We start from the raw sequence: 25,740 nt of genomic DNA on the forward strand, positions 1-25,740 counted from the left end.
GGTATTCGCTGATGGGCATAGTGAGTTCATGGAAGTTTTTATTTTTTGTCACAAGTTAGTGGAATATGAGACTTTGTATGAAAAAAAAAAAAAAAATAAAAATAAAAAAATAAGCATTTTCCACTAACTTGTGACAAAAAATAAAAACTTCCATGAACTCACTATGCCCCTCACGGAATACCTTGGGGTGTCTTCTTTCCAAAATGGGGTCACTTGTGGGGTAGTTATACTGCCCTGGCATTTTCCAGGGGCCCTAATGTGTGGTAAGTAGGTAAATGACCTGTGAAATCCTAAAGGTGCTCTTTGGAATATGGGCCCCTTTGCCCACCTAGGCTGCAAAAAAGTGTCACACATGTGGTATCGCCGTATTCAGGAGAAGTTGGGGAATGTGTTTTGGGGTGTCATTTTACATATACCCATGCTGGGTGAGAGAAATATCTTGGCAAAAGACAACTTTTCCCATTTTTTTATACAAAGTTGGCATTTGACCAAGATATTTCTCTCACCCAGCATGGGTATATGTAAAATGACACCCCAAAACACATTCCCTAACCTCTCCTGAGTACGGCGATACCAGATGTGTGACACTTTTTTGCAGCCTAGATGCGCAAAGGTGCCCAAATTCCTTTTAGGAGGGCATTTTTAGACATTTGGATACCAGACTTCTTCTCACGCTTTGGGGCCCCTAGAATGCCAGGGCAGTATAAATACCCCACATGTGACCCCATTTTGGAAAGAAGACACCCCAAGGTATTCAATGAGGGGCATGGCGAGTTCATAGAAATTTTTTTTTTTTGGCACAAGTTAGCGGAAATTGATATTTTTAATTTTTTTCTCACAAAGTCTCCCGTTCCGCTAACTTGGGACAAAAATTTCAATCTTTCATGGACTCAATATGCCCCTCACGGAATACCTGGGGGTGTCTTCTTTCCGAAATGGGGTCACATGTGGGGTATTTATACTGCCCTGGCATTCTAGGGGCCCTAAAGCGTGAGAAGAAGTCTGGAATATAAATGTCTAAAAAATTTTACGCATTTGGATTCCGTGAGGGGTATGGTGAGTTCATGTGAGATTTTATTTTTTGACACAAGTTAGTGGAATATGAGACTTTGTAAGAAAAAAAAAAAAAAATTCCGCTAACTTGGGCCAAAAAAATATCTGAATGGAGCCTTACAGAGGGGTGATCAATGACAGGGGGGGTGATCAATGACAGGGGGGGTGATCAATGACAGGGGGGGTGATCAATGACAGGGGTGGTGATCAATGACAGGGGGGTGATCAATGACAGGGGGGTGATCAATGACAGGGGGGTGATCAGGGAGTCTATATGGGGTGATAACCACAGTCATTGATCACGCCCGTGTAAGGCTTCATTCAGACGTCCGGATGCGTTTTGCGGATCCGATCCATCTATCAGTGCATCCGTAAAAATCATGCGGACATCTGAATGGAGCTTTACAGGGGGGTAATCAATGACAGGGGGGTAATCAGGGAGTCTATATGGGGTGATCACCACAGTCATTGATCACGCCCCTGTAAGGCTTCATTCAGACGTCCGGATGCGTTTTGCGGATCCGATCCATCTATCAGTGCATCCGTAAAAATCATGCGGACATCTGAATGGAGCTTTACAGGGGGGTAATCAATGACAGGGGGGTGATCAGGGAGTCTATATGGGGTGATCACCACAGTCATTGATCATGCCCCTGTAAGGCTTCATTCAGACGTCCGGATGCGTTTTGCGGATCCGATCCATCTATCAGTGCATCCGTAAAAATCATGCGGACATCTGAATGGAGCTTTACAGGGGGGTGATCAATGACAGGGGGGTGATCACCACAGTCATTGATCATGCCCCTGTAAGGCTTCATTCAGATGACCGGATGCGTTTTGCGGATCCGATCCATGTATCAGTGCATCCGTAAAAATCATGCGGACATCTGAATGGAGCTTTACAGGGGGGTGATCAGGGAGTCTATATGGGGTGATCACCACAGTCATTGATCATGCCCCTGTAAGGCTTCATTCAGACGTCCGGATGCGTTTTGCGGATCCGATCCATCTATCAGTGCATCCGTAAAAATCATGCGGACATCTGAATGGAGCTTTACAGGGGGGTAATCAATGACAGGGGGGTAATCAATGACAGGGGGGTGATCAGGGAGTCTATATGGGGTGATCACCACAGTCATTGATCATGCCCCTGTAAGGCTTCATTCAGACGTCCGGATGCGTTTTGCGGATCCGATCCATCTATCAGTGCATCCGTAAAAATCATGCGGACATCTGAATGGAGCTTTACAGGGGGGTGATCAATGACAGGGGGGTGATCACCACAGTCATTGATCATGCCCCTGTAAGGCTTCATTCAGACGACCGGATGCGTTTTGCGGATCCGATCCATGTATCAGTGCATCCGTAAAAATCATGCGGACATCTGAATGGAGCTTTACAGGGGGGTGATCAGGGAGTCTATATGGGGTGATCACCACAGTCATTGATCATGCCCCTGTAAGGCTTCATTCAGACGTCCGGATGCGTTTTGCGGATCCGATCCATCTATCAGTGCATCCGTAAAAATCATGCGGACATCTGAATGGAGCTTTACAGGGGGGTAATCAATGACAGGGGGGTAATCAATGACAGGGGGGTGATCAGGGAGTTTATATGGGGTGATCACCACAGTCATTGATCACGCCCCTGTAAGGCTTCATTCAGACGTCCGGATGCGTTTTGCGGATCCGATCCATCTATCAGTGCATCCGTAAAAATCATGCGGACATCTGAATAGAGCTTTACAGGGGGGTAATCAATGACAGGGGGGTAATCAATGACAGGGGTGTGATCAGGGAGTCTATATGGGGTGATCACCACAGTCATTGATCATGCCCCTGTAAGGCTTCATTCAGACGTCCGGATGCGTTTTGCGGATCCGATCCATCTATCAGTGCATCCGTAAAAATCATGCGGACATCTGAATGGAGCTTTACAGGGGGGTGATCAATGACAGGGGGGTGATCACCACAGTCATTGATCATGCCCCTGTAAGGCTTCATTCAGACGACCGGATGCGTTTTGCGGATCCGATCCATGTATCAGTGCATCCGTAAAAATCATGCGGACATCTGAATGGAGCTTTACAGGGGGGTGATCAGGGAGTCTATATGGGGTGATCACCACAGTCATTGATCATGCCCCTGTAAGGCTTCATTCAGACGTCCGGATGCGTTTTGCGGATCCGATCCATCTATCAGTGCATCCGTAAAAATCATGCGGACATCTGAATGGAGCTTTACAGGGGGGTAATCAATGACAGGGGGGTAATCAATGACAGGGGGGTGATCAGGGAGTCTATATGGGGTGATCACCACAGTCATTGATCATGCCCCTGTAAGGCTTCATTCAGACGTCCGGATGCGTTTTGAGGATCCGATCCATCTATCAGTGCATCCGTAAAAATCATGCGGACATCTGAATGGAGCTTTACAGGGGGGTAATCAATGACAGGGGGGTGATCACCACAGTCATTGATCATGCCCCTGTAAGGCTTCATTCAGACGACCGGATGCATTTTGCGGATCCGATCCATGTATCAGTGCATCCGTAAAAATCATGCGGACATCTGAATGGAGCTTTACAGGGGGGTAATCAATGACAGGGGGGTAATCAATGACAGGGGGGTGATCAGGGAGTCTATATGGGGTGATCACCACAGTCATTGATCACGCCCCTGTAAGGCTTCATTCAGACGTCCGGATGCGTTTTGCGGATCCGATCCATCTATCAGTGGATCCGTAAAAATCATGCGGACGTCTGAATGGAGCTTTACAGGGGGTTGATCAATGACAGGGGGGTAATCAATGACAGGGGGGTGATCAGGGAGTTTATATGGGGTGATCAGGGGTGATTAGGGGTGATCAGGGGCTAATAAGGGGTTAATAAGTGACGGGGGGGGGTGTAGTGTAGTGGTGCTTGGTGCTACTTTACTGAGCTACCTGTGTCCTCTGGTGGTCGATCCAAACAAAGGGGACCACCAGAGGACCAGGTAGCAGGTATATTAGACGCTGTTATCAAAACAGCGTCTAATATACCTGTTAGGGGTTAAAAAAAACACATCTCCAGCCTGCCAGCGAACGATCGCCGCTGGCAGGCTGGAGATCAGCTCTCTTACCTTCCGTTCCTGTGAGCGCGCGCGCCTGTGTGCGCGCGTTCACAGGAAGTCTCGCGTCTCGCGAGATGACGCGTATATGCGTGACTGTGCGCAGCGCTGCCACCTCCGGAACGCGATCCTGCGTTAGGCGGTCCGGAGGTGGTTTAGTGCAACACCCCTTTGCCCTGTGTACTCCCCCCTCCCCGTTGATTGACAGGACAAGACATCTAGTCTAGCCCTGTGTTCTCCAGGCAGTGCCGAGTTGGCTCAGTGACTCAGCGTCTACTTGATGAGTTTGGAAACCAGTGCACAGGCGTGAAGTCACTCAGCCGACTCCATACTTGTGCAATGGGTCTTCTGCTGCTTCCCAAGATTGGGAAGCAGCAACTGATCCACAGGGCAAGCGCCAAGTCACTGAGCCAACTTGGTGCAGACACAAGAATGCAGGGATTACTGTCTTACTTTTAGATGACATTAGTAAACCTGCTGCCCTTTATTGACTCGTCTTCGAAAATTATTGCACTCCCCATAAAATAATTATTTTGAAGGATCTTTTCTTAGAACTCTACATTATGCCATTCTTCTGTTAGTCCTCTGAAAAAGTGTATGAATAAACAGACAAATGGGTGCCCCTACCCTCTCTGACTCAGTGCTGCCAGTCTCATACTGTGTAGGGACACACCCATTTGACAAGGGGAATGATCACTCACAGTTGTCACTGTATTCATACATTTCTAGGAATGGCACAATGCAGAGTTTTAAGGAAAGATGCTCCAGAATTGTTATTTCATGGAGAATACAAGTTTTGACTAAAAACATGTCAGGTCCCCTTTAAGCAGTTTATTGTAAGTGAATGGTGAGTGTCCCAGAGTATTTTTGTCTGGTGTTCTCATATGTGTGAATACCTTTGTAATAGTGTAAAGAATACACAGTATAGTAACTTAACATTAAAGCTCATGCACACGACCATTCCACGTGAAAGTGAATGGCGCCGTTAATGCATCTGTTTCTCTAATGGAGCCGTGTGGCTGATCTTAGAAACTCACTGCATTCCTATTCTGGTCCATTATGTGGATCAGAATAAGCATTTCTATTGATGGGAGTGAGAAAAAATGGGAGCTATCTGTTTTTTACAAATTCATTTATTTGGACAGAAAATTGTGCAAGTTTGTGTGAGTTAACTCTTATTAAGTGGAATACGACTTGTCTATCGCATTACTTACAAGGTCTGCTTATGCAAAGCCTAATAGTTACAACTGTTAACCCTTCCGTCCTTTATTTAAGGGAACATAAAAACCAAGATATAGGGAGATTTTATCAGCCAGGATGCAGACTAAGAGTAGCGTGACGATAGTCTGCTCAAGGATGTATTACACTCTCCATGATGAACGTGGTGCCATAGGAACCTTGTTCTTTTTTTGTTGTTCTTAGTCTTTGTTTATGTGCCAAATGTTTTATTTTAGCTAATTTAAATAATTATGGGCATCTGGTTCTAATTGCTGACTACATGCAAATGTGTTGTGCCCCATATCAGCCAATTAAACAGATGCTTCTTTTTTTATTTTGCTTGAGATCTGAAGGGCCATTTCATGATCTGTTTCCCTTTGTTGTTTTACATAATAACTCTAAAGTGAAATAATTCCATTACTTGCCGTCCAAGTTTGATGTCTGCATTGTCTTAAATGTGTGTTTTGTATTCTTCCTATAATAGACTAGATATGTGACTTGATTTAGATTTATATGGATTAAATTATGTATTATTAAAGGGTATCATTTGAAGTGAAACGAGTATTTAGGGCGCAATTACATGTGTGCGTCCGAGCCACTCCAAAGTTAACTGAGTACAGGTATGGCCTGGCAATTAAGAGTAACCACAGAGTAATAGCAACGTAGGGGTGTGGCCACTCCACAGCATACCTGGCCAAAATCCACACCAAATAGTGGCATTGCAAAATCTGCAGCAGAAACTCGCAACATAAATTCCTATCCTGCAGATAAAAAATCCCTACTGCTGGTAAAGTTGAGTGTAGGTTTTGCTGTGGATAATGTCTGCAGCATGTGGATGGGATTTTTTATTTATTTTTTAAGTCTCATTCACTTCACAGCTACTTTAAATGTTGTAGTTTATCCACATACAAAACTATAGCGTTTACATTACATGTGGCAGTACCCTTAGGCTGAGTTTCCAGGGTTAAAAAGAGGAGACATTTCTGAACGTACGCCCTCAGTATATTAGACGAGTAGAGGGAGGAGTGATCGCTAATGCCATCGCTTGTCCCCATGCTGAATCGTTATTTGTCGGCGGCAGATCGTGATTAGACAGCACGATCTGCCGCCTGCAAAAAATTATTTTTAAACCTGCTGAAAGATTCTGATTACCTGACAAACAAGCGTTTGCTCGTCCATCGGGTAATCGGCAGTATTACAATGCCAGATCATCACTAACGAACTTTCATACGAATCTAATATAAGCCTTAGATGGTTATGTTCCAATGAATTAACTGAAATTTTTCCATGAACTGGTCTATTTTCTACATTATTGGGATTTGTGCTATTGTTGTCTATAATGCCATGTTTTTTGCCTGATTTCAGTGGATTCCTAAATGCACTGTGCATTTTTTTGTAGGTTTGACTAATCCATTTCAGTTTCTAGTAACTTTTTTTTTTTTGTGCCTAAGGTGCGAGTTGACAGCGGAATTCAAGAAGGAAGCGACATCAGCATTTACTATGATCCTATGATTTCAAAAGTAGGTTTCTAATTCTGCCACATGAGTCAAAATTGAATAGCAAGCACATTTCATTTCACTCCTAATATTGGTCAGTCACCTTGAAAAAGGGAGACTACAAAGTGGGGACTAGATGTAGAAGGTTGTTTATGTATGCGTTTTGATTTTAGAAAGCAGTGATTCATAAGTATGTTTAGGTTCCAAAATCAGCGGCTTTTCACCCAAACCCATTTTAAATTAATGAGGAATAATAATGTATTCAAAAGACAGAAGGATATCTGAGATTAACTATATGCCTGAAAGCAAAGCGGCATTATTTTGAAATATAGTAGGCGATGTATTGCATTTAAAAGGATGAACATTAAATTATTATAGAACGCATCTTCTTTTCTATTTTTTTCAGTTTTCTATTAGCTGTCATTGTGCTTGTTTTAAAAATTTCTGTTTTTAGACCTAACACATCTATATCTGTGAATTTTTGCATTATATGATGTAACATTTAATACTGTTTATTATAGTTAGTGACCCATGGCAGTAATCGTGCTGAAGCCTTGAAGAGAATGGAAGATGCTCTAGACAATTACATCATTCGAGGTAATCATTAAGAAGTGGTAAAACCAACTTGTGCCTTGAATAGAAGCTCCCATCAACACACTAAAAAAAACAAAAAACGCACGTGACTGAAATGCTGCTGATTTTCATGTAGCATATATGCTGCATTTTATAGTACCAGCAAAGCAGATGGGATTTTGACCAGTTCCTGACCGCCCATAGACTATAATTGTCCAGGGGATCATCTGTTTTAAAACAGCCAGTCAGTGAAAGCAGGGCTTTCTATAAAGGCAGACAGTTTTCCGTCGTCCCTGCCTTCCCTATCGCGCTATACACAGCACTGAACTAGCACTGTGTATAAGATAAGAAATCGCTATGCTGCTTCCTGTACCAGCCCCTGGAGTCTGCACGAGCTGCTGTGTCTTACCAGGCCCAGATTAGCTCTGCAATGAGGTTGTACAGCATAGTATACCACTGTACAACCTCTCTGGGGGCTGTATTCCCTCTCTTACTATGTCAACCCCAGTTACCAGAGAAATCAGCAGTAATGTTAAATGTTCCACAAATGTCTTAAATTACCTAAAGGGGGCACAAAGTATAAAATAAAGTGATTTATAAAAAATAATAATAATAAAAGCTCCATGGGAAATGGCGTTTGTAATGACCAGCTCTATAAAAATATCACATGAAAACTGTAAAAAAAAAAAAGAAAAAAGGCAGAACAGCCATTTTTGGTCACCTTGCCTCCCAAAAAACATATCAAGTGATCAGAATCATATGTACCCTAAAATGGTACCAATGAAAACTTCAACTCATCCTGCAAATAACGAGCCCCCACAGAAGACAAAGACCATCGCCAGAATAATAAAAAATAAAAAGTGGCTCTCAGAAACATATATAGAAATATATATATATTTTTTTCCAAAAACGCTTATCGTGCAAAAATTTGGTTTTCTACCCAAAAAGCAATAGCAGAATTGTTGCCTTTTCTTCATTCTGCTTCCCAAAAAGTGAAAGAAAAAGCAATCAAAAAGTCATACCTACCCCAAACTAATACCAATGATAATGGTAACTTATTCTACAAAAAATAAGCATTCACACAGCTCACTTGAGAAATAATAATAAAAAAAAGTATAGTTCACAGAACATAGCTTTACTGGTACCCAGAGGCAGTGAAAAAGCAACATGGCGCCATAAACCAATCCATCAAAATCTGCACTGCAAAAGCCAAAAGGTAGTCTTTGCCTTCTAAATCCTTCAGCGTAACCAAACAGCAGTGTATGTCTACTTTTATGGCATTTCCATAACCAGTCGAACATGCCTAACATGTCTCAGATAGCACAGCATGCTGGACACCGAAATGCCATATCTGTGAAAAACTTGCAATTTTTATTTTGCATCTTCCCCTACTAATTTATCTCAGCAAAACACATGTCGTTTCCACGGTACATGTACCTCAGGGTCTCTGCACATGTGATGTAGTGCCTGAAAACCAGTCCAGGCAAATCATCAGTCCAAAAGTCAAATGGCGTTTCTTCCCTTCTGAGTCCTGCCCTGTGCCCACATACAGCAGTTTACATCCACGTTTATGGCACTTCTGGACCCAGTAGAACCTGCATAACAATTTAAAAAGGGCAATGTGAGTCTCAAATGGCACCAACTGGGCACAACATATTTGGCACTGAAATGCCATGTATGTGGAAAAATTGCAATTTTCATTTTGCACGGTCTGCTGTGCATTAATTTCTGCAAAATATCTGTGGCGTCAAAATGCTCACTCCACTCCTCAATACCTTTCCAAAACAGGGTCACTTTTCAGGTGGGGTTCCAATTATTATTTCACCCCAGAGCCTCTACAGTTGTCAGCACAAGATGCATAAATCACCACATTGGGCCTCAAATGCACATGGTGCTTTTTTACTCCTGAGCCCTGTGGTATTTCCAGGAAAAGATTAGACCGATTTCTAAAATCAGGAAACACAGTATAATAAGGGCTGTACTTTTCACACTGGCAAATGATGGACACAAAGTATTGAGCACTAAAATGTCAAATTGCAATTTTCACTTAGCACGATTTGCTGTCCATACATTTAATTTTTGCAAAACGCATATGTGATCAAAAGCTTCTCCCCTTAGTAATATCTGTAACAGGTGTGGTCTCTAAAATAGGGTCCCTGCTTCTATGTTTTTTTTTTTTTTTTACTTCACCACAGAGCCTTGACAGTTGTCGGCCATTGCTGTATAAATCACCAAATGAGGCCTTAAAAGCACTTGGTGCTCTTTCTCTTCTGAACCCTGCAGTGTGCCTAAAAAGCAGTTTATGACCACATAGGGTATTATGTAACAAGATTTGGGGTGATTTTTCTCCTTTTACTGCTTGTGAAAATGAAAAATCTGATCTAAAGCAACATTTTATTGGAAGAAATGAAACTTTTCTTTCTCACAGCCAAATGTTTCTAAATCCTATGAAATACATGTGGAGCCAAAGCACTCAATACACACCTCAATCAATTGAGTAGTGTAGTTTAAAAATTGGGGTCATTTCTTGGGGGTTTCCACTCTAGGGGAGGGGGGGGGGGGGGTACCTCAGGGTCTTTTCAAATTTGACATGGTACCTGAAAACTATTTAAGAAAAAATCTGCCCTCCAAAAGCCATATGGAACTCCTTCCATTCGAAGTCCTGCAGAAAATGGGTAATAGATTGCGGGAGGATTTTCCTGTTACACAAAATGGGAAATTTGAACCGAAAGCAATATTTTAGTTTAAAAATGTATTTTTTCATTTTCACAGCCAAGTGTTTCTAACATTGTATGAAATGCCTTTTGGATCAAAGTGCTCACTACCAGTTATGGCCAGTTCGCCGTGTTCGACCGCGAAGACATGCGGGCTGCCATCTTAACTCACAAGTCCGGCGATACACAGGTAAGCCCTTACCTGTGCCTGTGCCAAAAGCCGGTCTGAAACTAATGCGTTCACCGGGAGCAGGCAGTTCCGAGAACAGCCCGATGAAGGCCCCGGGCGGCTGTTCTCGGAACTACCTGCTCCCGGTGACCGCATTTGTTTCAGACCGGCTCGCGGCACAGGTAAGGGCTTACCTGTGCATCGCCGGACTTGTGAGTTAAGATAACAGCCCGCATGTGTTCGTGGGCGAACACGGCGAACTGGCCATCACTGCTCACTAAACCCCTGAAAAAATTTCTGGAAAGTGTACATTCAAAATTTCCAGGGGTTTCAACTGTATGAGTACCTCAGGGTCTCGGCAAAGCAACAAAAAAACATTCAAGCATGATCTGCCCTCCAAAAACCATATGGTGTTCCTTCCCTTCTGAATCCTGTCCTGTTCCCATACAGCAGTTTATTACTGTTAAAGTGAATCAGCCTGAGCTGTGATATCATGTACAGCCACTATACAATGTGTGGGGCTGTGCTTGGTGATCAGAGAGAAGGCCGCGGCGTTCACATGAGCGCTGGTGCCTTCTCAAACAGCTAACTTGATAGGTCATCAGTATATAAGTCCCAGAAATCCCTTAGGCTGGTTTCACACGGGCGTTGCGGGAAAAGATGCGGGTGCGTTGCGAGAACAGGCACGATTTTTCCTCGCGAGTGTAAAGCGTTTTTATGCATTTTGCACGCGCTAGAGAAAAATCGCCATGTTTGGTACCCGGACTTCACAGAACTTCGGGTTTGGTTTAGGTGTTCTGTAGATTTTATTATTTTCCCTTATAACATGGTTATAAGGGAAAATAATAGCATTCTTCATACAGAATGCTTAGTAAAATAATGATGGAGGGCTTAAAAATATATATTTTTTTTAACTAAGCTTAATCCACTTGTTCGCGCAGTCCGGCTTCTCTTCTTTCTTCTTCTTTGAGGAAAAGGACCTGTGGTGACGTCTCTGCGCTCATCACATGGTCCATCACCATGGTGATGGATCATGTGACGGACCATGTGATGAGCGCAGTGACGTCGCCACAGGTCCTTTTCCTCCTGGACAGCAAAGAAGAAGACAGAAGAGAAGCCGGGCTGCGTGAACAAGTGGATGAGGTGAGTTAAATAATTTTTATAAATTTTTTTAATTCTTCCAGCCCTATTTTACTAAGCATTCTATATTAAGAGTGCTATTATTTTCCCTTATAACCATGTTATAAGGGGAAATAATAATGATCAGGTCCCCATCCCGATCATCTCCTAGCAACCATGCGTGAAAATCGCACCGCATCCGCTCTTGCTTGCGGATGCTTGCGATTTTCACGCAGCCCCATTTACTTCTATGGGGCCTGTGTTGCGTGAAAAACGCACAATATAGAGCATGCTGCGATTTTCACGCAACGCACAAGTGATGCGTGAAAATCACAGCTCATGTGCACAGCCCCATAGAAATGAATGGGTCCGGATTCAGTGCGGGTGCAATGCGTTTACCTCACGCATTGCATCCGCGCGGAAATCTCGCCCGTGTGAAAGAGGCCTTATGAGAGTTGAGTGTTTGAGGTAATGGGATCAGAAATAAGGCTTCAAATAAGCCGCCATCTGATGGAATAGATAGTCTGCAAATAGACTGATTTTTAACTACATGCATCACAAAAACTGCATAAAATTTTTAATTAAAAAAAATGATTTTTAGCCCAAAATGAGTAAAATGCAATCATAAAACAATTTCCATGAAGGTGTCCATAACCTTTAATTGAGTTTTGAATAATTTGAGGGGTGTAGTTTCTAAAATGGAGTCATTTATGGGTGGCTTCTATGGAGTCATTTATGGGTGGCCCCTCAAAGTGACTTCAGAACTGAATTGGTCCTTAAAGTCTTGTTTTTGGAAATTTTCATGAAAATATGAACAATTTCTTTTAAAGTTCTAAGTCTTCTAACATCTTAAAAATAAAATGACATTTACAAAATGATACCCAACATAAAGTAGACATATGATGAACGTTAACGAGGCTGCCCAGCCGTTAATATATTAGCGCTGCTTACTTGTCATTGCGCTACGTCTCATCTCCTGTGGAGCGTTGGTATAGTGTCATTTACAAGCATTTTCTCCTCATTTACTTGAATGGAGTGAGTGCTTGTATTACACCGCACTTCCGAGACGAAGCATAGAAATTTTTTAAAAATTGCTAATTTTGCAAGCTTTTTAGGAAATTTCATATTTTTTTTTAAATAAAGATAAAACACATCGACCCAAATTTACCACTAACTTGAAGCACAGTGCATCACAAAAATAAATAAATCTCAAAATAGTTTGGGTAAGTAAAAGCATTCCAAGGTTATTACTGTCAGATTTGCAAAACTAGGCTTGGTCATAAAGTGGGGGTAAATGGCCCTGTCTGGAAGTGGTTAAGAATTCTTATCCATATGCTGCATAAAAATTGAGCTGCATAAATTGAATTGAATGGATTAAAAATTTGCAGCATGTTACTTCATCCTTTGGCTCTTCAGTGTGAATTTCACCTCAGATGAGTGGGTGAAATCCATAGCCATTTCCTCTGCAAAAACCTAATTTTGCAAATTTTGCTGCGTTTCTATCCTCAGATCCGGAGCGGACTTTTCTGCAGTATTTTTCGTCATGTGTGGATGTACTCTATTAAGTGAAAATGAAATTGTGGAGTCTGTAATGTCTGCCAACGTAAGGCCTGTTTCACACTTGCCACTGGAGTTCCAGCAGACTTGGCACAAGTGTGAAACAGCCTAATGTCATGTGCTTAGTTTAACACACTCAAATATAAAAAAATTCATTATTAATGGAATTGTTTTTATCATTTATTTTTATGTTTTAACTCTTTTAAATGGTACTCTGGATTGAGAGAGAAAGTGCAAAATAAATTAAATGCCGAAATGTACTATCAACTTACAATTGCTGACAATTTTTAGTAATAGCAATGTAGATCACCAGGCTGTAAGAAAATGTTAGCGCACATCATTGTTTGCCTTTTGTACAATGTAATGTGTTGATTTAAATATGTTCTGTAGGTCAGTTTTTTATTATAATGTATCTACTTTACAATATAGCCAATGTCCAGTTCACTTTTGAAATACTTGTGGTTTCTGAAGCAACTTTCTTGTTGTTAGACTCGGCATGTTTAGTGCAGCATATAGTAAGGTGAAGTAAATATGCCACTGTGTGTATCATAAAGGGTTTCTATCACTTCGTATGACATAATTAGCTGTCAGACACTAGCGATCTGCTAGTGTCTGCTCTGGCCAACCATCCTACTATAATCACTTGTGGGGCAGCGGTTTTGCTAAAAAACTAACTTTTATAAATATGCTAATGAGCCTCTAGGTGCTATGTGGGCGTCATTAGCACCTAGAGGCTCCGTCTACCTTCATACACAGCCGCCGCCCAGCGCGTCCCTCCAGCCCGCCCATGTCCTCCTCCGTGTGACGCAGCGGACGAGTTCTCGCGCATGCGCCGTGCGCGGCTGTATTCGGCGCATTTGAGATCTCAGCTCGGAGCGGTCAGACATTCAATGCGCATGCGCCGAATACAGCCGCGCATGCGCATTGAATGTCTGACCGCTCCGAGCTGAGATCTCAAATGCGCCGAATACAGCCGCGCACGGCGCATGCGCGAGAACTCGTCCGCTGCGTCACACGGAGGAGGACATGGGCGGGCTGGAGGGACGCGCTGGGCGGCGGCTGTGTATGAAGGTAGACGGAGCCTCTAGGTGCTAATGACGCCCACATAGCACCTAGAGGCTCATTAGCATATTTATAAAAGTTAGTTTTTTAGCAAAACCGCTGCCCCACAAGTGATTATAGTAGGATGGTTGGCCAGAGCAGACACTAGCAGATCGCTAGTGTCTGACAGCTAATTATGTCATACGAAGTGATAGAAACCCTTAAGTTGCTGAGAACCAGTACCAAAAATGGACTTGCAGCCTAGGTACCACTGCTGTATTTTCTAGCTCCTGGGTTCACAATATTGATTGCCTATCCTTCACGTACAGCTGCTTCTAAGTAGTCAGTATGCAGTGCAAGCAATGAAGATGCCACAGCAATCATGGCATGGCATGGTCCCTCTGTGGTACTTGCACTAAAGTTTGAGAACCTCTAGCCAATTTTTAGTACTTCCCAGTATGTATCAATTAATTAATTGTTCACCAGATCAGAACAGCAGAGTAATATGGAAGCTCTTTAGCATGTGTGCGCTTACAGAGCTCCGATCTCTCCAGGGTCTAATTTGGTAGATGCTGTAACTATTACTCCACTCAGATGAATGGGATTATGGTAAGTTAGTGGACATTGAATGTGCAACAGGAGCAAGAAAGGATGCCCTTTAAAAAAATAAATAAAAAAAAAACAGAAATGGATTAATACAAACCTGGATTTTTAACATTTGGTTCTAATTCTTCAAAATATTAATGACTATTACAGATTTCTCAGACTCCTATATGTTAGATCTGGCTTGTATGTAGTTGTTCAGAAGTAGGTGGTCTATGGCTACACAAAAGACAGATTTGACATCCTCCATTAGAGATGAGCAAAGTTCTTAAAAATTTGATTCAGCTGCTTTACCGAATTTTACCAAAAAATTTGCTTCGTAACAAATTACTTCATCAGAAAGCAATTTTTTTTGTAAGTAGCGGGTGCAATGACGGGGAATGGCGATTGTGCCGCCCCTATCATTGAACGCTTCAGATGCTGCGACATCTGAGATAAATATTGAAGCATTTTTAGGGTTGCTCATTAAAAAATAAAAAATTAAATCATACATGCGTCATCCATTTGAGAGTGAAGAGGCCGCCGTGGCCATCTTGCTTGAAGATCCAACGCGAAACTTTACATGGCGCGTGACATCATGTTGACCTGTAAAAAGTGTAGCTGCTATTTTCAGTGCTTGCCATAAATAGGTTGTCTGGGAATAAATACCTTTTCACAAGTATTCACAGCCGGCCTCCACTATGGAAAGATTCATACTTGCCTAATAACCACAGCTCTCATTCTGCGGACTGGCTTCTGTGTGCTTCTGTTACTTATTCCCGGACAGCCCCTTTTAATACTGTCTTCCTGTTCTGGCTAGCAGTTCTCAGATTACTGTAGGTATGCCCATTGGTGAACTTCCTCCTCTGGTCTTTAGAGGAAAAGTTTCACCACTGAGCTTTGCAGCACAGTTTCAGGCATTGTAACTAAGGGCCTTAGAGCAGCATAAAGATACCTTGTATAAGTTAGGAGAGAACACATGAGAGGTGAGAACAGATTTTCTATCACCACTAGAACACCCTGCTTATCACTGTTTTTGATAAATAGGGGTCTTAGATTGATGGAACATAAAATATATTCATTATTACACAATATTAATGATATTACATTATAACAAATATTTTTTAAAGCTTTAGTCGGTGCATTTCTACCAACTCCATCCACAACTACCTCTGACTCCACAGCCTCACAACCTTGCGTGTGACAGCCGTGTGAATAAGGCCTAAGTCAACCCACTTTATGTATTTATTTTACCACTATTTTATCCCTATTTTCACACTAATACAGGGGTGTATCTGTTTTCATTATTCTTATTTTTGAAAAATGCTACAAAATATTTTATAATTAACAAAATTTATTTTAAAATCCCAGTAAAACGCAACAAAGAGGAGATGTGTGAATGCAGCCAAAAGGTTATAACCACATTAGTTGGTGTCATCTAGGGTAGATAAAGTGTTTGTCATAAAAAATTAAGGTCCCACCCAGCCATATTGGATTTATTGAGTATTTTCTGTGCAGATTATAGACCTTAAATCTATGACAAATGACATGTGAAATGGGTTTTGAACAGAGTAAATTAATAGAATATTTGGACCAGTTACTGTCTGTATTTACTAGAAGTATATTTGATTTAAAAAATATTGGCTTTCTATTTGTTCTTAATTAACATTTGATTATTAATATTTGCCAACACTACGCAAATTCAGTGCTAATTGGCCTTTTGCAGCTTTTGCTTCTGGCAGCTTGACAGCCTGAAATAAATCTGCATTTATCAATTTAGTCCTAATTGGGCTCTACAAGCTATTCTGTGAAACCATGTTCAATATGTTTAATTTGCTGGGAATTTCATTTGTGATAAGTGAAATGGAAAGAACCATGTTAGTTAATTGTCAAAAGCATATCATTTTCGTATAATCTTTATTTAATGAACTGGTGGTAAACTATATCTAGCAATACTATGCTGAAATTATGGTTGGTGTCCATTATGTATCTATTTTCTGTAGGCAAGTCTATGTATCTAAAACTGAAAAAAGTATCAAAATACCTAAAGCATAAACTTTAATAACTCTCTTTTGCGCAATGTCTGTCGACCCAAAACTCTGGTGTCCTTAGGTTATGTGCACATTTATGCCACAATTCCAGTTTTCTGTTTCAGGATAGGAACAGACTATTGGAAGTGCCAGATCTAGTATATGATGTCCATTGCCAGCGCCCAGACAATAATATTCACTATAATTCACTGGTATTTCTTCATTTTTTATGCCAGAATCTGAGGGTCCTGTTGGACCCCACACCACAGATGAGAACCTTTCAGTTGGGCCACACACTAGGGCTGTGCAACTACTTACTCTTGTGCAATAAATAGGTTTGTTAGGGTCCTTACATCCAGGAATTTGGCACTGACCTTTTTTTACACCAGTAAAAAAAAACAAAAAAAAAAACTTATGCTCATTTTATTTATTTTTTAGAGCACCAGCATGTTTGTCTAAATGGCTGTGTGATCTGTATTTTTTCCATTTTTTTTTTTTTTTTTTTTTCAGTTTTTCCTCCCCAGAGTAAATGAAAAAATGTCTGAAAAAATAGCCAGAGTACCCGCATGCTGTGTTTTTAAAAAGAAGCCAGAAAGACAAAGAAGCCACCTAATTGAACAAAAATACCAGTGACGAAAAAACACTTGTGTGTTCTGCATTTTATATTTCCCAGAATAGAGCACCCCACTGTACTAACAATGCAGTTATGTCAATTGCACTGACTCCACCAATGGGGCTTAACAAAATACTTTATGGACACAGAGCAAGGTATGTGCCTACACATTATAGTTGAAGAGAGCAGGCCTGGCACGAGCGCTGGTTCCTTTAACAATGGAATCTTGCACATGGGCAGTATACAGTCACTAGAGGCACATCCCCTACAGTAGGTGCGAAGGGCTGCGGGGACCCCATCTCACATTTACTGTGATGGATTTCTACAGAAGTTAATAGAGCAACTTGCTGTGCATATGAAGCAAATGCTAACTGCAGAACCAAAACAGTACTAAATTGTTAAACATAGTCAATTGGAGAAAAATATTTTATGCACGTTATAAATTCAATGGGAAAAAAAGTTGGCAAAGGTACCCATAAAACCTTTAAGCCACAGCCCAACTAAAATCCTTATGACTCAGGCACATGAAAAACCTGTAGAATTGAGCAATTTTTTTTTTTCAACAAGTAGAATTCAAGGCAAATTTTGTAAAAATTCCAGTTGCATCTGAATCTTCTTTAATCTTTTCTGCCGAATTTTAGAGAGGTGGGGGGAGAGAAAAAATTGAATTAAAAAAAATAAAATTAATGACTAGAGAGAAAAATGAGTCCTAGTAGACCTCAGAGTCCTATACAAATTTTCAGGCCAATCTGAAGCACTTTCAATATCAGTAGAATCGATTTGGACCTGAATCAAATCGGTCAACCAAATCAAATATCTAGAAAACAGACAAATTTGACTGCTCAGATTTCTGTGACTAATTCCATATTCTGACCTTACCATCATGCAGCTGGAAATCAGATTTGTCAGACTAGAAAATGGTTTTTTTATCCATCTTGGGTCGGCTTGTGACCAAGAAGAAAATCCTCTAGTCGGCCCAGATACTGACATATTGTAGCCAAGCTAGAGAGGTCCTATAGCAGTCATGGCGAACCTTTTAGAGACCGAGTGCCCAAACTTCACCCCAAAACCCACATATTTATCACAAAGTGCCAACATGGGAATTTCCCCTGAATACTACAGTCCAGTATAGTATATCTTCCATGTACTTTTCGCTATAAAAGCCTGTTTACACTCAGTGCGCTGCCTGTGCTGTTCATAGTGCGCCTGCGCTGATGAATGGCAGGAAAAGTCTAAGGCCTCGTGCACATGACTGTAGGTGTCCCGTTGCCATATTGCGGCCCGCATTTGCGTATCCGCAATACATGGGCACCGTTCCGTGTGCATTCCACATCACGGATACGGACCCATTCACTTTAATGGGTCCGCAAATCCGGAGATGAGGAACGGAAGCGCGGAACGGAACCCTACGGAGTGCTTCCATGGGGTTTCATCCCGTACTTCCGTTCCGAAAAAAAGATAGAACATGTCCTATCTTTTTGCAGATCGTGGACCCATTAAAGTGAATGGGTCCGCGATCCACTGCGGCTGCCCCATGGTTGGTGTTCATGCATTGCGGCCCGCAGCACGGCCACGGGGTGAACACGTTCGTGTGCAGGAGGCATAGTGCATATTGGTACACCATAGACTTTTCCAGGGTGCAAGTGCCCATAGAGAGGGCTCCGAGTGCCGCCTCTGGCACCCGTGCCATAGGTTCGCCATCACAGTCCTATAGGTTCCAGCAGCACAGTGCCCTATTGGACACCGTAAAGTCACATAGGTTCCTGTTGGAGTTATTCTTTTCTTATCGCACATATGCTGTCTGTCATTTTTAGCGATGTAGACTTTGTGGGTAATGATTACCAGAGTGTTTGTGATATAAATAAAGTGATTTAAATGACAAAAATACGTGGTCTCAAAAGGCAGGAAATGCTCAACCCCAACCTCGGGGGAGCAGATACTGCGCTTGTGGTCTGTTGCTAAGGGCGATCCCAAGCAAAAAATGCATACAGTGGAGGATGCCTGCAGCATACCACAAGTGCCACAGAGACATCCTACACATCATGGTAAAATGTGTGGATGTGGAATGATATATGGAATAGTTACAAGAATAGGTGCACTACTGTAGTGAATGCAAACAGTAACATCTGACTAAACCATCACACTGATGTTAAAAATCAGACATTAGCCAGTATATCCTTATATTAAGGACATACCTGAGCCCGCGCACCATGCCCAGGTTTCTCAAGTGGCACGGGACCTAACGCTAAACCTACCTGTACTGTATGGGTAGTACCAGGAGCCAGTGGGCAAATTGCAGCAGTGTAAGGTCCGACTCACAGCACAGCTCCCAGTTCCCCCCAGTGTGACTAACCACACATACAATTAGAGGAGGGAGGAGGCTTAGAGTCCCACCCATGTCATGCCTCACAGGTGCACCTAACTGCTGTAAATATTTATAAATAAAGTGATCCTAAATAGTTAAGATTGTAGCATTCATTTATAACTAGTGAGGATTTTATCTGTGTTAAAATCGCATGCATTTTAAGTGAACTGAACTTTAGTCAGTATGCATAAGTATTACTTTGCCAATATATCCGTCTGTGAGCTGTTAGAAGATGAATTGAAGACGTAAAGTTGAATGAATCCAGTCCAAAGGATCTGGAGAAGTTGGTGCATGACATTAAAATGTAAAGTACTGTATATTGTGAAACATGAGTTATTAAAGGGAACCTGTCACCTGGATTTTTTGTATAGAGCTGAGGACATAGGTTGCTAGATGGCCGCTAGCACATCCGCAATACCCAGTCCCCATAGCTCTGTGTGCTTTTATTGTGTAAATAAACAGATTTGATACATATGCAAATTAACCTGAGATGAGTCCTGTCCTTGAGATGAGTCCTGTCCCTGAGAGGAGTCTAGTATGTGAGATGAGTCAGGGACAGGACTCATCTCTGGTTAATTTGCATATGTATCAAATCATTTTTTTACACAATAAAAGCACACAGAGCTATGGGGACTGGGTATTGTGGATGTGCTAGCGGCCATCTAGCAACCCATGTCCTCAGCTCTATACACAAAATCCCGGTGACAGGTTCCCTTTAAGGAACCAATAATTCTGTAGCTCTTATGTGTGTAAACCCACCTGATTCTTCATTACTTAGCGGTGGATGGCTCCTGTTTTTAGAATTCCCGTTGTGCCATGTTTTAAGCTGGTTTAGTTTCTTGCCACACATTTCCTCCTGTTACTAAGTATTTTTAATCCAATGTTATAAGTATCACATAATATCTTGTTGAGTTATAACCCATTTACTCAAGGGCTATAATATCTTGAACAATTGTTTGTACAAACATTTGTTCCCAATAATTGCCCCGTGCAAACAATGCTTGCTTGTGGTTTATTAAATATTCCTTGCATACATGAAAACCAATTGTTGGAAGCACATTCACTTGTGTAAACAGTAGTCAGCAAACTGTACGGGAACAAACTGTGACTGCAAATTTAATTGGAAGCAAACAAGCAGCAATTAGTACCTGTTTGGGTGCCTGCACATGATGCAGATTACGTGCGGTTTTTCCGAGTGGATTTTCATGAGGAAAAGCCACAGCATAATACTGTGCTAGCAAAGTGTATGAGATTAGACAGGTCTCATGTACACTTTGGGGCACATTTATTAAGACTGGCGTTTTAGACGTTGGTCCTAATAAGCCTTATACTTGGCGGTGGATTCGCCAGAGTTATGAAGAGGGGCAGGCCTCTTCATAACTTGGATGGATCCACTGCCGCTTTTAAATGTAAGACAGCTTCCTGTAAGACAGGCCCACCCACACCTCGCCCACTTTTTTTAGACCTGGCGTGAGCGCGGAGAGGTTGCAGATTGCGGCGCAAAGGACCTTTGTGCTGCAATTTACATGCAAAATACGCCTAATTTAGGCATATTTCTGTTTAATAAATGACCCCCCTTTTTTTTTGTTGTAGAAATTGACCTGTTGTGTGAATTCTTAAATTTGCAGCATGTAAATTATTGTTGTTTTTTTGTAGTACCGATTTCACCCTTTTCAATTAAAGGGAGAGATCTGTGGAAAAACCTGTATCAAATTCGCACCAAAAACTGCATAAAAGCCTAAAACAAAAATGCGATTAATAGAGTGGATTTAGGGATCCATTGTAAAAAAAAATAAGTTAATACATACCTTAGTGTACTATACTTTTTGACCATCCCCATAATGAGCCCTTGGAAATATACAATGCATTAATATTTTTCCCATTTGGCCACAGCCTTAACAGGTTTCTGGGATATACTATTTTTTTAGGAATTTTTATGCTTTTCCGTGAGCTGTAATCATTACCCATCCTGTATATGACTGTCCCTTAACAAATGAGAAATAACATAGTAATACATCCAGCATTGTACTAGACAACCCCAGATCCGTTGGATGATATGACAACTTGATGGGATCCTATGACTGCTGTACAGAGCTGCTTCTCCATACAATGTCCAGGGAGAGGGACAGCAGCAGAAATTATAAAGGAGACAGAATTCATGATAAAACTACTATTAAAAAGAATTTGTCACCATGGAAACTGCCCTGAACTATGGTAATGGATGGATTACTCTAAAGACACAGATTCAGAATGTCATTTTTATTTTTCAAATTTTGCATTCCCCCACAGTTTGTCCACAAACGGTCTGTGTACTGAAGCCCTTAGGCGTCCTTTTCATTTTATCAGCTTAGGAATCCTCAGTGTGCATTAACATACAGTGCACTGACACTTTGTGGGCTTACTACTTGAATAGCTCCTAGATGGGACAAACCCAGACACTCAGCATATACAAAAATATAATACAAAAATAATATCCCAAAATATATCTTTATTGAAATCGATAAAACAAATAAATAGATGCATAAATTGGCAAAGACAAACACAACCACATGGAGAGTGCAGAAAACACGTGGGGACATCCAGTTATAGCATTACAAGTAGTGGTAAAGGTGGGATGGGGAAACGAGTATAAATAAATGCAAAATCAAAGCATGTGGCTCTCCCTCCTAGATAAAAAAAACATATACACAATACGGACCCGGCTAGTGGCACCTCCAAGAGACCCCGACACGTCAGCTTTCTCAGGGGGAATTTGACACTTGCGTTTTATTCGTGTTGTAGAACCGTATTCCGGTTTTGTGTTTTATTGCTCGTTGGTATCCCAGGCTTACTACTTGGAAATACAAGTGAACAGAAGGTAAACATTAAATATCCATAATCTGAGTCTTTATAGCTATTCGCTATTTACAGTAGTTCATGGGCTTTTCTGTGGTAACAAATTCCCTTAGAGTTAAGGGTGTAGTACACCTTCCGATTTTTCCGCAGGTGATCGCGAATGAGCATTCATAATAAAGTTATTTAGCGATCATCTGGCAGTCTAATACTGCTGCCGATTGTCCGTTCATCAGGAAATCCAAACCTATTGACAGGTTAAAAAAAATCATTGTTTGCAGGCAGCAGATGGTGGTGTCTAGCAATGATTCAGTATGGGGAAGAGTGATGGTATAACGATCGCTTCTCCCTATACTGAGGGGGAGTTCGCTATATGTGATTGCAGCGGCCTCTTCCGCTAGCGAGCAGACGACTGCCGGGAAGGAACGCTTCCTTCCCGACAATCACCTGTTAAATAGGGCTGTCAAATACGCCCTTTATTTTAACCTGTCTTTGTGGCAAAGAAATACATTCTGGAGCTTAGTAGTAAAAAAATACGTTTTTAGAACAGTAATATGTATTATATAGCTGTCAACATAACCACAATTTGACAAGTATTAGTCCTGATAGTCTGGATAACATGCATGTTAGCCTTAGGGTGCATTCACACGACTGCATAAATGGATCCGCATCTGTTCCGCAATTTTGCCGAGAGGTACGGACCCATTCATTTCAATGGGGCCGCAAAAGATGCGGACAGCACACCGTGTGCTGTCTGGATCCGTTGTTCTGTTTCACGGGCCCGCACCAAAAAATATAGAGCGTGTCCTATTCTTGTCCGCGGTTGTATTCTCTATATAGCGCTGGCCATGTGCGGTCGGCAAATTGTGGAATGCATACGGCCGGTTATCGTGTTTTGCGGAGCGCAAAACACGGTAGTGTGAATGCACCCTTAAGCCGCTTTCACACGAGCGAGTTTTCCGTGCGGGTGCAATGCGTGACGTGAACGCATAGCACCCGCACTGAATCCTGACCCATTCATTTCAATGTGTACATGAGCGTTTTTTTTTTGTTTTTTTCACACATCAGTTCTGCATTGCGTGAAAAACGCAGCATGTTCTATATTATGCGTTTTTTATGCAGCCCTGACCCCATAGAAATGAATGGGGTTTCAGTGAAAAACGCAATGCATCCAGAAACAAGTGCAGATGCAATGCGTTTTTCACTGATGATTGCTAGGAGATATTTGTAAACCTTCAGTTTTTTATCACGCGTGTGAAAAATGCATCAAAACTCATTGCACCTGCGCAGAAAAAAACGGAACAACTGAATGCAATCGCAAACAAAACTGAATGAACTTGCTTGCAAAATGGTGCGAGTTTCACTGAATGCACCCTGAACGTATCCAGAGCCAATCCATCACGCTCGTGTGAAAGAGGCCTTAGCCTTTTCAGTAGAGGGCAGTGAGCAGCTGACAGTGCTACTTATCACCCAGAGAAATTATAGCATCAGATGTATTTTAGATCAGAGCAAATCTATACAATATGACTTGTAATCTCCGCTGAATGCTAGTACCTATAAAGTGTCATAGACATATAACGACTGCTTTATTTCTCTGCAGCAGTTGTCTTGAAACCTCACAGTCTCCCTCGTTAAACTTCAGAAAATCTTGGTGCTTTGTAAAAATTAAAATGCGTGGTGTGAAGATTGATTTTTTTCACTGTACTTTAATGGTTTTCTCATGTATAATTTTTCTGTGCGTTTGTCCTATCATGCATTTTTGAATTTGTTTCGTATTAGGTTATCAGCTTAATAAATCAGGTTGTTCTCTTCTTGTCTAGACCATTTCCCACCAAAATATCGGTCATTTTTAGAGCCAAAGGTTAAAGAAAAAATTTACTGTTAAATAGTATAGTCCCATTTAATATAAACGTTGCATGAAATATGGATAGCTTACTGGCCTCTGTTTGATCCTTTGAGTGTGTGGTGGTCATGTCTGGCTAATGTTTTGGTAGCAGCAGGTAGTCTGAACAAGCTGTTGTAGGTTCCTTCTTTATGTAGAGTAGTAGTAATTCACACACAGATGGAGGACCTTATGAACCTCCACAAAGGTCATGATTCATCTGAGATCTAAGACTGCATTTTGTGTGAACTGATGGCACACTCCCATTCCAACATGGAGAAATGAGTTACTATATAAATACATATTGTATTACAGACACATCACTCTCACAAGATGATCTGTATAACATTCAACTGTACATTAAGTTATGTTATGCTAAATGACTAAATACTTCTCATAAAGACATCTGATTAATTGCATTTCATCTACATAGTTTCAGTAGAGTAAACACATCCATTTTCTTTGGCACCAAGTTTGGAATGAATTAAGATCCTCAGCATCTTTTGATTTAAAGCCTTTGGGGCAGTCATGTGAGAGACATCCCTGGCATGTCAACAGCTATCCTCTCCCTAGGATCTCAAGAATAGTTCGAAAAGAAAATCCCCCACAGCAGGCTGATTTCCCCTGTAACTGGGGCTCTTTTGGATGCCCCAGTTACAATGGAAATAGTGAAAAAAAGATCTCCTGTTGTCTCCCAAAGGTCTTTCAGTGACCTTTTGGGGACAAATTATGTGGAATAAAGAATAATAAATATTAATTATTATATTAAACTTATTATATTAAAAGTAAAATATATATATATATATATATATATATATATTTAATAAAACACAATGAAAGAAAAAAATAAATAAAATTATAATGTGGCAAAAATAGAAAATTTTCAAATAAATTTAATTAAAAAATGAAGTACAAATAAAAGAAAAAGAGAAATTGCTAAATATAACAGTGTTCACTGTCCCTCAACAGGCATTTTATGATCCCTTGGGGGACATATGAGGCAAAAATATATCTAAAAAAAAAATTGAAAATTGAAAAAAAAACTATAAAATACAAATAAAAGGAAAAAGTGAAAAATTTAAAAAGTGTCAGTGTCCCCCAAAGGTCTTTTTATGTCCTATTGGGGGATATATTTTGTAGCAGAAATATATTAAAAATTAAGTTACAAAAATAACACACCACACCAACCAAAGCCATCACCATGATCGCCCCATTCACGTGAAACCATACATATTATATAACAAAACGACTGACACAAAATATAGAACTAATTATAATATTTTATTTTCGTGTCGGTTTGCATATTTAAAGAATAAGGAGCTATAATTTGAAAAAAAAATACTTTTTAAAAATGTTTTGTACAGTTTTTCCACCAAATAAAACTATTAAA

At 41.0% G+C, this 25,740-nt stretch overlaps 1 protein-coding gene across 1 annotated transcript in view; it reads left to right on the forward strand.

Moving 5' to 3' along the window:
- Window positions 1–25,740, forward strand: part of PCCA (propionyl-CoA carboxylase subunit alpha) — a 557,269-nt gene that overhangs the window by 260,848 nt on the left and 270,681 nt on the right. The window contains exons 15-16 of the mRNA XM_040425257.1: window positions 6,829–6,897; window positions 7,395–7,470. Of these exons, the coding sequence (XP_040281191.1) occupies window positions 6,829–6,897; window positions 7,395–7,470 (145 nt within the window). The remainder of the gene's footprint in view (window positions 1–6,828; window positions 6,898–7,394; window positions 7,471–25,740) is intronic.

Source organism: Bufo bufo, chromosome 3 (genome assembly GCF_905171765.1).
Source record: "Bufo bufo chromosome 3, aBufBuf1.1, whole genome shotgun sequence".
Taxonomy (NCBI): Eukaryota; Metazoa; Chordata; class Amphibia; order Anura; family Bufonidae; genus Bufo; species Bufo bufo.